Source organism: Tachypleus tridentatus, chromosome 12 (assembly GCF_004210375.1).
Source record: "Tachypleus tridentatus isolate NWPU-2018 chromosome 12, ASM421037v1, whole genome shotgun sequence".
Classification (NCBI taxonomy): domain Eukaryota; kingdom Metazoa; phylum Arthropoda; class Merostomata; order Xiphosura; family Limulidae; genus Tachypleus; species Tachypleus tridentatus.
In genome coordinates this window covers 96351130-96367986 of record NC_134836.1, presented here as the reverse complement: position 1 = coordinate 96367986, position 16857 = coordinate 96351130, and the positions used below count along the sequence as shown (strand labels likewise).

General features: G+C 31.0%; 1 protein-coding gene and 1 long non-coding RNA gene across 2 annotated transcripts in view; one reads left to right on the top strand and one right to left on the bottom strand.

Moving 5' to 3' along the window:
- Positions 1–7316, top strand: part of LOC143234075 (cytochrome P450 4c3-like) — a 51783-nt gene extending 44467 nt beyond the window's left edge. The window contains exons 10-11 of the mRNA XM_076471123.1: positions 5844–6023; positions 6964–7316. Of these exons, the coding sequence (XP_076327238.1) occupies positions 5844–6023; positions 6964–7130 (347 nt within the window). The 3' untranslated portion in view covers positions 7131–7316. The remainder of the gene's footprint in view (positions 1–5843; positions 6024–6963) is intronic.
- LOC143234076 (uncharacterized) overlaps positions 5932–16857 on the bottom strand; it is a 28529-nt gene continuing 17603 nt past the window's right edge. Inside the window, exons 2-3 of the long non-coding RNA XR_013018507.1 lie at positions 7771–7897; positions 5932–6053 (exon numbers count right to left, since the gene is read on the bottom strand). This is a non-coding gene — a long non-coding RNA (uncharacterized LOC143234076). The remainder of the gene's footprint in view (positions 6054–7770; positions 7898–16857) is intronic.

The following is a 16857-nucleotide window of genomic DNA, read 5'->3' as shown; positions in this document are numbered from 1 at the left end:
CATATATTCAGATACTTCTTATATTAAATAAGAAGTAAGCATATATTCAGATACTTATATTAAATAAAGAAGTAAGCATATATTCAGATACTTCTTATATTAAATAAAGAAGTAAGCATATATTCAGATACTTATATTAAATAAAGAAGTAAGCATATATTCAGATACTTATATTAAATAAGATACTTCTTATATTAAATAAAGAAGTAAGCATATATTCAGATACTTCTTATATTAAATAAAGAAGTAAGCATATATTCAGATACTTCTTATATTAAATAAGAAGTAAGCATATATTCAGATACTTCTTATATTAAATAAAGTAGTAAGCATATATTCAGATACTTCTTATATTAAATAAAGAAGTAAGCATATATTCAGATACTTCTTATATTAAATAAAGAAGTAAGCATATATTCAGATACTTATATTAAATAAAGAAGTAAGCATATATTCAGATACTTCTTATATTAAATAAAGAAGTAAGCATATATTCAGATACTTCTTATATTAAATAAAGAAGTAAGCATATATTCAGATACTTCTTATATTAAATAAAGTAGTAAGCATATATTCAGATACTTCTTATATTAAATAAAGAAGTAAGCATATATTCAGATACATCTTATATTAAATAAAGAAGTAAGCATATATTCAGATACTTCTTATATTAAATAAAGAAGTAAGCATATATTCAGATACTTCTTACCCTACATATTAAAAGGAACAGCTTTCAAACATTTGATATTTTAAATAACGAAGTATGCAAGCCTTCAGATGCTTATCTTTAATAATGAAATAGTTAAGGCGATAAATATTTTTCATCCTAAATAATGAAGAAGCTTTAAAACACTATCTGTCTATGCTGTAAACAACTTTATAGTTTATTTATTTATATTTTATATAAAGGTTATTCCATCGTTAGAGTGTATCGAGTTCTTGTTATAGGCTTTTCTTTAATTCATAATAAGTAGCATCTTTCTACATTTCAATAAGTAAAGAACTTTCGGATATTCAGAATGTTTGATGCTTCCACATATCTTAGTGTGTATGTATACATATACTCTTGAACAGGGGTTCCAAACTATTTACATCTGCAGAGCTTCACATCAGAAAGAAAAAACATTCCGGAGCCTGTATAAAAAAAAAAAAAAAAAAATAGAAACAACCGGTCACTAGCACCAGATAAAGTTTTCTTCAAGCTTTAAGAATATAATTTTTACTTTTACTTATTCGTTCAAAAATGTCTGCTTGCAAAATTTATATGAGTAAAAGTACGGTGTATTTATTTATTAGTGGTTCGGATGGGCGTGATTTTGTTCACAAAGTAGTTCAATATTTGGAGTTGTGGTTGTTATCTGTAAGCGCAAATCATCTTCAATATTTAGCCTGTTTCTAAATTTGGTCTTTGTAGCTGTATACAGTGAGAATGTTTGCTGACAAAGATTTGTTGTTGGAAAACGCATCAAAATTTTCAAAGCTCTGTGACTTATTTCAGGGTATTACATGGCTATTTGAATCCAAAATTATGCAATATCTCCCTACTGAAATGTTTTTAGGGTATAATCAATTGAAATTTCTATAAGCTGTTCTTTCTTTTCAAAGGCAAATCGTTGGTATTTGCAGAATCAACAAATGGATTTTAAATCCACAGTAATTTTTCTAAATGAGGAGAGAAGTGCTCCCCAGTAGTTGTACACAAATTAGATGTGTGATGCAAGACTGAAACTTTTGCATCTTTACTTAAGGAAATTTCATTCATAAGTAAAAAACCACTTAGATTTTCGAAACAATCAAGTTATTCCATAAGTATAGATTCACCCCAAAGTTTTAATTTGCGTTGTAGCGCTTCCATTTTACTTTGAGTTTTGAAGTAAGTTACCCTGGTACCCTGCATTAGGGTAACCACTTCATTTAGATAGGCAAATACGTCCGAAAGTAAGCCACTTTCTGTATCCAGCATTTGTCCCTTAATTTGCATGCAAGTTCAAAATGGCATTTAGATAAAAAGAAACCTATCTCCTCACGCAGTTCTTAAAACCGAGCAAGCACTTTTCCCCAAGAAAGCCATCGGACTTCTGTATGAAGCAGCAAATGTTTATGCAAACTTCCAAATCCTCACAGAGTAAACTGAAGATCCTCGAACTGAGTGGTCTTGATTTTATAAAATTATCTATTTTTATGACATCACCCAATACCTCTTTTAAATTTTCTGGCATTCGTTTCATTGCAAGTGTATGAGGATGAAGACAGCAGTGAATATTCTCGATATCCGGGATTTTTTGTTTGTTTGTTTTTTTATGCGTGCCACTACGCCTGACAATTTTCCAGTCACAGCTGCAGCCTCATCAGTGCAAATACTTGATCCAAGCCTGCCTTTGGATCTCATGTTCTTCCGTAAATACATCGATCAGTTTAAATATTTCTTTGCCTGTCGTTTGAGTGGGCAAAGATTTGCAAATTAGCATGTCTTCTTTAAAAGTAGCTTTGTGAATATAACGAACAAACAAAAGCAATATCGCATAACCTGCGACATCTGTGGATTTATCCATCTGAAGCGAAAAAGTTGGACTCGCTTTATTAACTCCGTTAAGCAATTTTCTGACATATCCTTGATTCTTCAAGAAATTGAGTTGTCAGAAAGGGGCACAGAGTTAATGTTTTTAAGAAAATTCTCATCAGTCGTGCACTATAATTTTTAGTGAAGGGTGATGATACAGATGTAGAAACTTGTGGGCTTGAGCATTCACATCTCGCTTTCCTAATTTCTAATCTTCTTATGTGAGACTGATAGACAATGTATCCCAACTGCTTTGAGGGCCCTTCTTCCTCAGTCACCTCCAAAACATAGAATATATTTTATAATCCCCGTTGTAGCTTGTACCCTAGGATCTTTAAAAAAAACCATAAAACATGCTGTGTATTTTGTTTAATTTTTATGTGTTTTGTTTATGGCTTAAACATTTATAATTATAACATGTGCGTATGTGTATCTACATATATGCATATAACATAAAATGAGTGTATATCATATATATAATTACAAACAACATTTTCATTGTTGTAACAGTTTTTCTTTCATTTTTTCTATATCAATCTTGTAAAATCTATATTAAAATTAGGATGACACTTATATAAGTTTTGCACATCTGTATCAATCAAATAAAACCAAAATTTAATAATACACAATAAATACTTAAAATATTCAGTCTTAAAATACAATCAAATTTATTTGTATTAATAATTTTACTTCATAAAGATAAAACTCTACTAATGACACAGTAAGACGTTGACAACTGTAGTGTGTGTGAGACTGTTTCTATTTTCAAAGTATTTTATTTTTATAGAATAAAATCATTAAATAAGATAAATGTTAGTATTTTGAGACTGGGGACAGTCTCATTTTACATACATCTTTGGTGTTGTATAAAAACGTGGCTTGTTTCCTTAATAGACTTGTAAAAACTGATTTGGTTGTTCTGAATAAAAATTTGTAAAAAATGTACATACCTGTCTCATAAGAAAGTTTCTACTGATTCTCAATCATGATTTTAAAATGTGAAAAGAGCATGTTAATACACAAATTAACTAAATATACATAACTACCTGGTGATTGAAGTTCATTGTTCAATATAGGAACTAATCATGTTAACTCTAATAAGAAAGACTTCATTCACTCTTATCGGTTTCCGCGTCATTCATGTGCATTAAATGTATTGTGATTGATTTACTCTATACTCATCACAATGAAGCTACATTTGTATAAGTATTTTAAGAGGTTTGGTCTAGTTTTATTGTGATTGATTTACTCTATACTCATCACAATGAAGCTACATTTGTATAAGTATTTTAAGAGGTTTGGTCTAGTTTTATTGTGATTGATTTACTCTATACTCATCACTGTGAAGCTACATTTGTATAAGTATTTTAAGAGGTTTGGTCTAGTTTTATTGTGATTGATTTACTCTATACTCATCACAATGAAGCTACATTTGTATAAGTGTTTTGAGAGGTTTGGTCTAGTTTTATTGTGATTGATTTACTCTATACTCATCACAATGAAGCTACATTTGTATAAGTATTTTAAGAGGTTTGGTCTAGTTTTATTGTGATTGATTTACTCAATACTCATCACAATGAAGCTACATTTGTATAAGTGTTTTGAGAGGTTTGGTCTAGTTTTTCTATTTGTCCGTGTCCGAGACTACTGGTGAGAGGTTGATGTCCGAAATCTGTATGGCTCAGTGGTCAGTAAGGATCCTCAACATAGGTTAGACTTCACGTTATTTCTCCATTGAAATTCGCAATTCTGATTATAAGATAAAGCATTACGTTATGATACACAATAGCTGAAGACTATTAAGTTTAAACAAAAACTTTCAGATAACCTTTTATACCAAAAACTTGGTATGTAAAAATATACTTTTGATAAGCGACTTTTAAACTGTAAACAGTTAAACTGAACAAAATTTTACTATTATCTCTTCACTGTAAAAGAATTACTGCTGAATTTACTGAAGAGAAAACTGTGCTACGTTATATGTTAAATACAAATACAGGTTTGCTCTGACAACTATATATATGTTTCTTATGTAGTATGTATGAATTGTATATATTTTTTTTTCGTAAAAAGTCGTATTCGATTTGCCATCACGAATATCAGCACTGAGTAAAATTTGGTAAATGGACCCGAACAAATAAGTGGAAAGGAAAAGATAAATTTAAGGCTGTTTGATTTTTACCAAAAACAGATTTATGATTGACTTTAAGCAAAAGCATTTATATGCCTCCTTCTTACCAAATTAGTTTGTTTTGCTAGTGATGGCAAGGTAGAATATGAAAGACTGAAGGAGTTATCACTTGGAAAATAGTTTAACTTATCATTAATTATATTTAATAATCTTTCAGTTTATAATTCTGTCCATTACCGATTCATCAAGATTGAATGGTTGATCAAGATAGGTGATTACAATTAATGTTTTATACATGTATGACTAGTACTATATATAGATAGATAGATAAAACGATACAGACTTTCCAATTTGTAAGCAGAATAAATAACCGTAGAGTGTAACGTAAATCTTAAGTTACCTTGACTGCAAACTGCAGTCAACCTTATCACTAATGGCCGAATCTTAAGAAGATAGGTAAGGTGGGTTGAGGCGTTCGGCTCGTAATATGAGGGTCGCGGGTTCGAAACCCCGTCGCAGCAAACATGCTCGACCTTTCAGCCGTGGGTGCGTTATAATGTAACGGTCAATCCCACTATTCGTTGGTAGAAGAGTAGCCCAAGAGTTCGCAGTGGGTAGTGATGACTAGCTGCCTTCCCTCTAGTCTTACACTACAAAATTAGCCCTTGTGTTGTTTTGCGCGAAATTCAAAACAAACAAAATTAAGAAGATAATATTCCCTGTTCTATAAATGGTTTTATCCACTCAAGGAAAGCCAACGGGAAGGAAAGATTAAGTTGAAATAGATCCTTTGTTTCAAGTAAAAACACAACGTCTATGATCTTAAAGTTTTTTTTAACTAAAATTAATACTCAATACTAAATTTTCTTATATCCCATTAACTAAGAGAATGTGAGTCTAAGTAAATCAAGTATCCTTGTTTCAGTGAAAATGATATTTAATTTCTAGCTCACTTAAACGATGCTCTTTGACCTTTCGCTGCGAGTTCTGATGTACCTTCATCATTTGATTTAGGCTTAATGATATAAAATTTTATTAATACCAGTCATTACTTGATATCACTAGGTGATTATGTAGTATTCTAAATTACGAATTAGTATACATAACTTGTGTTAGATCAAACTTTTATTACTTGTTATTTCTGTTCACTAGATGGCTACATACTTCCAAAGGGAACGACCTGCATAATTTTTACGTATATGTTACATCGAAATGAAGAAGTATTTCCAAATCCAGAGAAATTTGATCCTGAACGTTTCCTACCAGAGAAATGTGTTGGTCGACACCCCTTTGCGTACACCCCGTTTTCCGCTGGTCCAAGAAGTTGTATAGGTATGAGCTCTTCGCGTGCTAAGGGGCCACCTACCGTTAGGATTACAATTTAAATAATAAAGCTTAATTTATGACACTATAATATAACTTTTTTATTTTACATATTATGAAAATAAACACACGAAATTCAGTTATTACACATACATATTTTCGTATATAATAAGTGTTCTATTAAAATAACGTTTTAATTATTTTATATTGGGGACTTTTAAGATATACAAATAAAATTATACGTTACAGAGTAATACCATTCATAATCTGTATTCAAACGTTTTATATTTCATACTTGAAAACATTTTATCCATTCATCAGTAGTTTTAATATTTAGGATATAATTTTTTTATATAGCACCGAATTATGCTGAATATATTTTAATACACCAGTTTAAACAGTACGTGCAATGTACGTTTTAAAATCGTAATGTAGATTTGATATGAAGCTCAATAAAACTCATTGGTATGTGTGTGGATGTAAACTAGACGAAAAATAAATTATTTAGTACTTGAGGTAAACCACATTTTATATAATTTATATTTTATGCCTATTTATGATAACTAAATGTCGTTCATTGGATTTAAGGTCTGTACACTGACAGGAAAAAGTGCGTATGTTGCACGTACCTTATTTAACCAATCATTTCAACAAAATATCGATGATAAAATTGAAGTCGCCTGAAATAATAGATCTGACATGAAATCAACTCGTGGGTTAACAATACCTTTTGCTACTTAAAAGAAATACGAGTTAAAACAGAGCTGCATTATTTCAGGGTCAGATGGAAACCTGGATTTCTGTCATAACTATTATAAGGAGACTTTAAGTTTTAAGTCAGCAGTTATCTATGTTGTTTGTATAAATTGCTTTTACTATGCGATTTGTTTTTATCTCATATTGTTTAATCATTATACCTAACATTCTTTTATCTTATATTTAATTTTAGGTCAAAAATTTGCTTTCATTGAGGAAAAGGTAATGCTTGCCACCATTGTTAGGCATTTTAATATCACGTCTTTGGATCAGCGAGATAAACTTAACATCAAAATGGAGATGGTCCTGAGATCCAAAAATGGTTTACGGATCCGCATGGAAGAAAGGAGGAAAAAGTGATCCAAATATGTTTGTTTAACTTCTAATTTGAGTTAACAGAATAAGTACGTTCTTCCAATATTACTTTGTTTTTAAATAAAGTCATATCGGGCTATTTGTTTTGTCTACCACGGGGAACCGAACTTTTCAATTACTAACTTGTATAAAAATATAAATAAAAAAAAACAATTTTTGTTATTGCGCTCATAATCTTTCATGTATTTATTTCTAGTTTTACGTCATCTATTACAAGTCTATGATGTACTTCCACAAATTCCTTTCTCAAGCATTAAGATCTTATCGTAATCAATTAGACATTTTGTTTAAACATCAGTCATTTTTAACATTGCATCTCATGATAAACCAAATGTTCTGTAATACCAAACAGGGAATAATATATACGTTTTCAAAGACACTTTTCTGTTTATGAAAATATCTGTTACTAACAAAACATCAGTCATTACATAAATATCAGAATGTTATGTATCTTACACTCTTTTTAAACCTTTCGTGCAGGTAAACAATTTTCATTCGAAACATCACATTCGTTCAATATACGTAAAATTTTATTTTTAGTAAGACTTGTGTTTCATTACATTTATAAAACAAAAACATATAATCATAATGATACATTACTTTTTTATTTTAAGATAGAGCTTACCTTCTGAAAAGTGCTGCTTTGCGTTTTTGAACTGTTCTTTTCTGAGATTATTTGAACATCTGTCTAAAGTTCTAGCCTTGAACGTAAACGAATATACGAACCTTCACTCCAGTTTACATTTTTTTTTCTAATTAAATAAAATACTTTTGTTTTCATTTTTTGAAATTAGATCAATTTCTTTTTATCTCAACCTAAATCTTTGATAAACTGATGGCTATCTTATCTACTCATGTTATAATTAAATATTGAAATGATTCAAGGATTTCTGTATGACAGATTACAACTATTAAAACTGTCCTTTATATTTTCCAGTTAAATGATCATGGTCAGAAACTTGTTTTTTCCAACACCTGTTGGCTTATCACGGATATGAAAAATATCATTATTTCTGAATTTCTCTACTGTTGTTCAGTTACATTATCAGTTCTCTTAATATCATTATATATACTTTTTATTTTTTAAAAATGAAGCATTTCCATAAATTAAGTTTGTTCACTTGGCTTTCTAAAAACACCAGGATTTTAATAATGTCCATTGACATACTTGAAAAAATTAAAAAAAAATTAAAGTTTCATGTTTTTATTAACTATTGTATAATTCCAAGACGGATCTGGAAAACAGGTATCATACTTCGTATTGAAGTATTAAAAATCAACATATATAACACAAATATCTGTAATTGAATTGTTATTTTTTTTTTAATTTTATAGTTGAATTTCAGTTATAATAGCTTCATTGTCTTACACTATTCTTCGTGTTTCTTTAACCTGTCTTCTGAATAAAAATACTGCAGTTATCTGTCACATTTGTTTGTTTTTGAATTTCGCGTAAAGCTACACGAGGCTTATATGCGCTAGCCGTCCCTAATTTAGCAGTGTAAGACTAGAGGGAAGGAAGCTAGTCATCACCTCCCACCGTCAACCCTTGGGCTACTTTTACCAAGAAATAGTGGGATTGACCTCGAATTATAACGCCCCCACGGATGAAAGGGCGAGCATGTTTAGTGTGACGGGGGATTCGAACCTGCGACCCTCATATTACGAGTCGATCGTCTTAACCCACCTTGCCATGCCGGACCACAAAGCTATGAACAGTCATGTCATAAATATTCGTATGAGAATTTATTTGCTTTAAGAATTTGCGTTTTCGCACATTTTTACAATAATATTCATTATAGATCCATGTTTGATAGTCCTGTTTGATGGGTCTTCTAATGTTGAGGTTATGTGGATGCAAACTTAAAGTATCAAAATATACTTATTTCTCAATTTGACAAAAGTAGATTCAAGTTTACGATGTTTTACTGTTTGTCAACATGGTCAGGTAGTGGATTACTTGAAAAAACACCTCCAAGTTTCTTTCTCGGACGCAAATCTTGCTTGAACTCGAATAAACTTTCATAAACTTTTCAAATAAACTCGAAATAGTTTCATATGTTTTAACATATCAGTTATGATATTTTTAGATTGATCAAGTTCTAAAGTGGACTGAAATTAACCATATGTAATAGTGTTGAGTAAGACATTACTAAAACGTCCTTGATGACGACAAACCCACTTGAAATAAAAATCAGAAGATAACCTAGGAAGGTCAAAACGTTGTTCTGCACTTATCAATAATAGTGTTTATACCCATACCAGCCGTTCTGAGATACACTACTGAAACGTGTTTATATCTGTAAATTTCCCTATTTTATCAAGTTAAATTTTGAATCTTCAGCAGAGAGGTTGAGTGAAAGATAAAAAATCTACATCTTCTAGAGTATTCATCATGTCAATCCTTTAATTTATAACTGTTTTCCTGTTCCACTAAATAATGTTCCATACCTTATATCCTACACGTCTGGAGCAAAATCTGATTTTAAATGTCGAATAGGATCCTTTTTTATATATATTTACATTGATTGCCACGAAATTCATATTTCATATTTGATATTGTACATGTTTTTTTTCCAAGGTCCGCTAAGTGCACTGTTATCAACATTTCCTATAAAAATGCATTATATAGATGTTTGTAAGTTTTTCTGAGTAACTGAACACAAATTAAACTAAATATTTTGAAGGATATTTAGCCGCTGTTTTCTGAAAGGATTTAACGTGCGACGGAAGAACTGAATATACTTTTTTAGAAGAACGTAAAAATAAGATTCATCACTTGACATAATACAACAAGATTCATCACTTGACATAATACAACATATATCTTTACTTCGCATGTGACAAAGTTTTAAACTTATGCCATTCAAGAAGAATTTGTTCTGCAAACAAATATCAAAGTGTAGAGGACTGATAGTTTTCACTGTTGGACCACCACGTGCATTTATGTGTCGTTCTCCCAATCATTAAATCTGATATAAACTAAACTATCACACATGTCTTTTATTCACATAGACAATATTAAATGACTTATCTTAGCTTCTCCATTATAACTCAGTAAGTCTTCTACACACGGCTTAGAGGCACAAAGATTGTGAGATAGTGAATAGTGAAATATGTTTGTCATTCAGGTGTACATCGACTTTAGAAAATATAGAACGAAGAAACATTAACTGGCGCAAACCTTTCTTCATCCTTTGTTATGTATATGTATGTATAACGGTTCCATCAAGTTTATCAATGTTTGCTTTTACCTGAAGATATGATTGTGCCAGATCTCGGTATTCATCCCCTTAACTCAGCAGGTTCTTTATCAGTTATTCGTGATAAAGGATAATATTTTGTTCACTGACCTTCATCGATTAGGGAGAGAAGCACCGCAGTTGTTCAGTGGTATGTCTGCGAACTTACAACGCTAAAAAGCGGGTTTCGATACCCGTGGTGGGCAGAGCACAGCTAGCCCGTTGTGTAGCTTTGTATTTAATTCAAAAGAACAACAACTATAGGGAAAGAAAATAGGTCTAATTTAGATTTTGTGCATTAACACAATGTTTCATGGTGTATTAGGGAAATGACTACTTATCTCACAGTTTTAATTATTCCAAACATGGGACTTTTTACTTCTTCTACTGATTAGGTGGAACAATCTGTTGAATGTCTCGAGCTCCTTCTTTTGCTTATCGTTTATCAGCATTAGCAGGATATTTATTAGCATTAGCAGGAGATTTTTCTTGTATGTCATCTGATGCTAAATTTATGCCTGACTTTATATTTTAATTTGTTAAGGTTAATGCGCCTTTCTTCAGAAAAGGTATGGCATACGATGGAAGTGATGTCTTACGATGTCTTTCCTGTGTCTAGATAGAAGAGGTCGATTTATGTGATCCTTTATATCAATCTCAATAGTCTGAAAATTTGTTTAAAATTGAGGATTTATGAACATTTAAGTGATCATGTCTCCGTTATTACCTTTAGTTTGGTTTGTTTGTTTTTGAATTTCGCACAAAGCTACTCGAGGGCTATCTGTGCTAGCCGTCCCTAATTTAGTAGTGTAAGACTAAAGGGAAGGCAGCTAGTCATCACCACCCACCGCCAACTCTTGGGCTACTCTTTTACCAACGAATAGTGGGATTGACCGTCTATCCTTTAGTTTGGATGATATATAATAGTGGCACATGCACATAACTAGCAACACTAAGTTAATATGTGAGTAAACAGGGAGTGAATAAAATCCACTGTGGATATTAATATGTGGAGCTATGGGTGACTCTGGTAGCAAATAATTGTTATCAAATCCAAGTATGAAAGATGATACATCACCAAATAATATGGAGGTTCCATCTTTCACATTCACAGTCACTTTTATGGTGAACGAATCACAACTAAATACAGGATCTCTGCTAGATTTATGAAGCAATTCTTCTAAGTGATATATTATTCTAAGTAAATGTTCAGACTCTTTTTAATGACCTAGTCAGATATGAATTATTTTATTGCGAGTTTCAGAATCAGAAAAGAATGTGGGTCATCCCATTCCATCAAGTATATTTTGCAGATACTTTATATCTGCTAAGGCCACTTTTTTTCAAGCCCTGTAGAAGGTGTGTGCAATGTAATTCGTCAGAGAATTGTAGGAAGAAGTTCATAGAAAGATTGCTAGGTAATTTTATATACAACTGATCCATTCCAAATAATGAATTAAATAATTTTATACAATAAAATATGATAGCATTCGATTCAGATCGGTTTAAGAGATCCAGCTATTAAATTTATCTGTATATCGTTTTCACTTAATTAAATGCTCTTTTTATATTTTGGTTTTTCACAAAATATTTAGTCACAGCATAGACATCGTTAGAGAAGTTGAAAACACGTTTCAATTAAAATCCGTAAAATGTCCCATCTAATTTTTCTCTAAAGTAGTCCTGCAGTTTGTACACTGGGAAATTTCTCTCTAACATCTTGTGAATTATACATATTACATCTGTCCACCTAGTCATATACTGAATTATACATATTACATCTGTCCACCTAGTCATATACTGAATTATACATATTACATCTGTTCACCTAGTCATATACTGAATTATACATATTACATCTGTCCACCTAGTCATATACTGAATTATACATATTACATCTGTCCACCTAGTCATATACTGAATTATACATATTACATCTGTCCACCTAGTCACATACTGAATTATACATATTACATCTGTCCACCTAGTCATATACTGAATTATACATATTACATCTGTCCACCTAGTCATATACTGAATTATACATATTACATCTGTCCACCTAGTCATATACTGAATTATACATATTACATCTGTCCACCTAGTCATATACTGAATTATACATATTACATCTGTCCACCGAGTCATATACTGAATTATACATATTACATCTGTCCACCTAGTCATATACTGAATTATACATATTACATCTGTCCACCTAGTCACATACTGAATTATGCATATTACATCTGTCCACCTAGTCATATACTGAATTATACATATTACATCTGTCCACCTAGTCATATACTGAATTATACATATTACATCTGTCCACCTAGTCATATACTGAATTATACATATTACATCTGTCCACCTAGTCATATACTGAATTATACATATTACATCTGTCCACCTAGTCATATACTGAATTATACATATTACATCTGTCCACCTAGTCATATACCCTTTCTCAAACTGGCGTTTTGATTCACTAATTCGAGCCTCGTCACTCGGAATCGATAATTACCTTTTGTGAGTAGTTTGTAGAGTATTTGAGACATTATAGTCTCATTAAAGTGAGTAAAATGTACGGGCATCATTTTAACACTAACTAATTTTTTTCAACACTGATATACTTGCATGTCCAGTGAAGGAAAAACAGTGTCACATGTTAGTTTTAAGAGAAAGATTAAAATGTTGAACGACAGACTTTTCTGTTTCATTACGTAAAGAAACAAATGTCTTGTTCTTTGAGATAACGTTAAAACTGTTGATTATGAATTCTGTTCCAGTAATGGTTTATATTATACAAGGTTCACAAATGTTACTCCTTACTTGTCTTTTTGGGTGGAACATCTGATGCATATTTAGAAGAGAACATCGATACAAGTAAGCAGCTATTTAAACTCACTAATATATCTTATGTGTATACGTAGAGTATGTACTATTTAAATTCATTAACACATCTTACATGTATACGTAGAGTACGTACTATTTAAACTCACTAACACATCTTACATGTATACGTAGAGTACGTACTATTTAAACTCATTAACACATCTTACATGTATACGTAGAGTACGTACTATTTAAACTCACTAATACATCTTACATGTATACGTAGAGTACGTACTATTTAAATTCATTAACACATCTTACATGTATACGTAGAGTACGTACTATTTAAACTCACTAACACATCTTACATGTATACGTAGAGTACGTACTATTTAAATTCATTAACACATCTTACATGTATACGTAGAGTACGTACTATTTAAATTCATTAACACATCTTACATGTATACGTAGAGTATGTACTATTTAAATTCATTAACACATCTTACATGTATACGTAGAGTACGTACTATTTAAATTCATTAACACATCTTACATGTATACGTAGAGTACGTACTATTTAAACTCACTAACACATCTTACATGTATACGTAGAGTACGTACTATTTAAATTCACTAACACATCTTACATGTATACGTAGAGTACGTACTATTTAAATTCATTAACACATCTTACATGTATACGTAGAGTACGTACTATTTAAATTCACTAACACATCTTACATGTATACGTAGAGTAACGTACTATTTAAATTCATTAACACATCTTACATGTATGCGTAGGTGCGTACTATTTAAATTCATTAACACATCTTACATGTATACGTAGAGTACGTACCTATTTAAATTCACTAACACATCTTACATGTATACGTAGAGTACGTACTATTTAAATTCATTAACACATCTTACATGTATACGTAGAGTACGTACTATTTAAATTCATTAACACATCTTACATGTATACGTAGAGTACGTACTATTTAAACTCACTAACACATCTTACATGTATACGTAGAGTACGTACTATTTAAATTCATTAACACATCTTACATGTATACGTAGAGTACGTACTATTTAAATTCATTAACACATCTTACATGTATACGTAGAGTATGTACTATTTAAACTCATTAACACATCTTACATGTATACGTAGAGTACGTACTATTTAAATTCATTAACACATCTTACATGTATACGTAGAGTACGTACTATTTAAATTCATTAACACATCTTACATGTATACGTAGAGTATGTACTATTTAAATTCATTAACACATCTTACATGTATACGTAGAGTACGTACTATTTAAACTCATTAACACATCTTACATGTATACGTAGAGTACGTACTATTTAAATTCATTAACACATCTTACATGTATACGTAGAGTACGTACTATTTAAATTCATTAACACATCTTACATGTATACGTAGAGTACGTACTATTTAAATTCATTAACACATCTTACATGTATACGTAGAGTACGTACTATTTAAATTCATTAACACATCTTACATGTATACGTAGAGTACGTACTATTTAAACTCACTAACACATCTTACATGTATACGTAGAGTACGTACTATTTAAACTCACTAACACATCTTACATGTATACGTAGAGTACGTACTATTTAAACTCATTAACACATCTTACATGTATACGTAGAGTACGTACTATTTAAACTCACTAACACATCTTACATGTATACGTAGAGTACGTACTATTTAAACTCATTTAATTAGTACGTGAGATTTTTATAGCCTAAAGGGTTTTACCATATACTTTTACTAACCTATGTACAGGCTAAACTCCACCGTAACTACCGAATTGGGAACTATTATAATAAACAGATCAAAGATTCTATGCGTCTAGAACAAGGATGTCTGAGAAGAAATTTCATGAATCCACGAGACACGTCACTTAAACCACAAATTAACACAATTCACGCCCTAAATAAAAGAAAAATATACTCAAGAATTATAACTGGTTACTTTTCTGTAAATATTTAGACATCAACCGTAATAATCCTAAAGAATTTTGGAAAAAAGTCAAATATTTAACAAATGGCAAAAACAACAAGCTATTTCACCATATCAAATACAGCTACATCACATCCAAAACAGACATCAACAAAGCAGACCTATTAATCAAACACTACGAAGTTTCCTTTTCAAACACTGACTGTTCCTACTTTAATGTACAACTCAAACAAGAGGTAGACAATCACACTGCGTCCAATCCTAGGTACGAAATTTCCAGTAAACATAAACGCACAAACATAACAGCCCGATCGTAACTAGTTCAATAGAAACATTTCCATAGGTGAAATCAAGGTAAACATCTAATCACTAAAAAACTCAGCTCCAGGACATGACGGTATTCGCAACATTATTTTCAAAAACGCATCACGTAACCTCCTATTTCACCTCCAAAACTTAATAAATTTGTCTTTTCTATCAGGCTGCCATCCAGTTTCTTGGAGAAAAACAATAATCACCATAATACCGAAAGCTAACACTAATAACTCAAATCAGGACAACTTTAGACCTATTAGTCTTCTTGGCTGCTTGGGTAAACTCTTGTAACGAATTATCACTAACAGATTTATATTATACTGTGAAAACAATAATATCATACCTCACATGTGAAAACAATAATATCATACCCCACATGTGAAAACAATAATATCATACCCCACATGTGAAAACAATAATATCATACCACACATGTGAAAACAATAATATCATACCACACATGTGAAAACAATAATATCATACCCCACATGTGAAAACAATATCATACCCCACATGTGAAAACAATAATATCATACCCCACATGTGAAAACAATAATATCATACCACACATGTGAAAACAATAATACCATACCCCACATGTGAAAACAATAATATCATACCCCACATGTGAAAACAATAATATCATACCCCACATGTGAAAACAATAATATCATACCACACATGTGAAAACAATAATATCATACCCCACATGTGAAAACAATAATATCATACCCCACATGTGAAAACAATAATATCATACCCCACATGTGAAAACAATAATATCATATCCCACATGTGAAAACAATAATATCATATCCCACATGTGAAAACAATAATATCATACCCCACATGTGAAAACAATAATATCATACCCCACATGTGAAAACAATAATATCATATCCCACATGTGAAAACAATAATATCATATCCCACATGTGAAAACAATAATATCATACCCCACATGTGAAAACAATAATATCATACCACACATGTGAAAACAATAATATCATACCACACATGTGAAAACAATAATATCATACCACACATGTGAAAACAATAATACCATACCCCACATGTGAAAACAATAATATCATACCCCACATGTGAAAACAATAATATCATACCCCACATGTGAAAACAATAATATCATACCTCATATGTGAAAACAATAATATCATACCCCACATGTGAAAACAATAATATCATACCCACATGTGAAAACAATAATATCATACCCCACATGTGAAAACAATAATATCATACCCCACATGTGAAAACAATAATATCATACTTCACATACAAAACT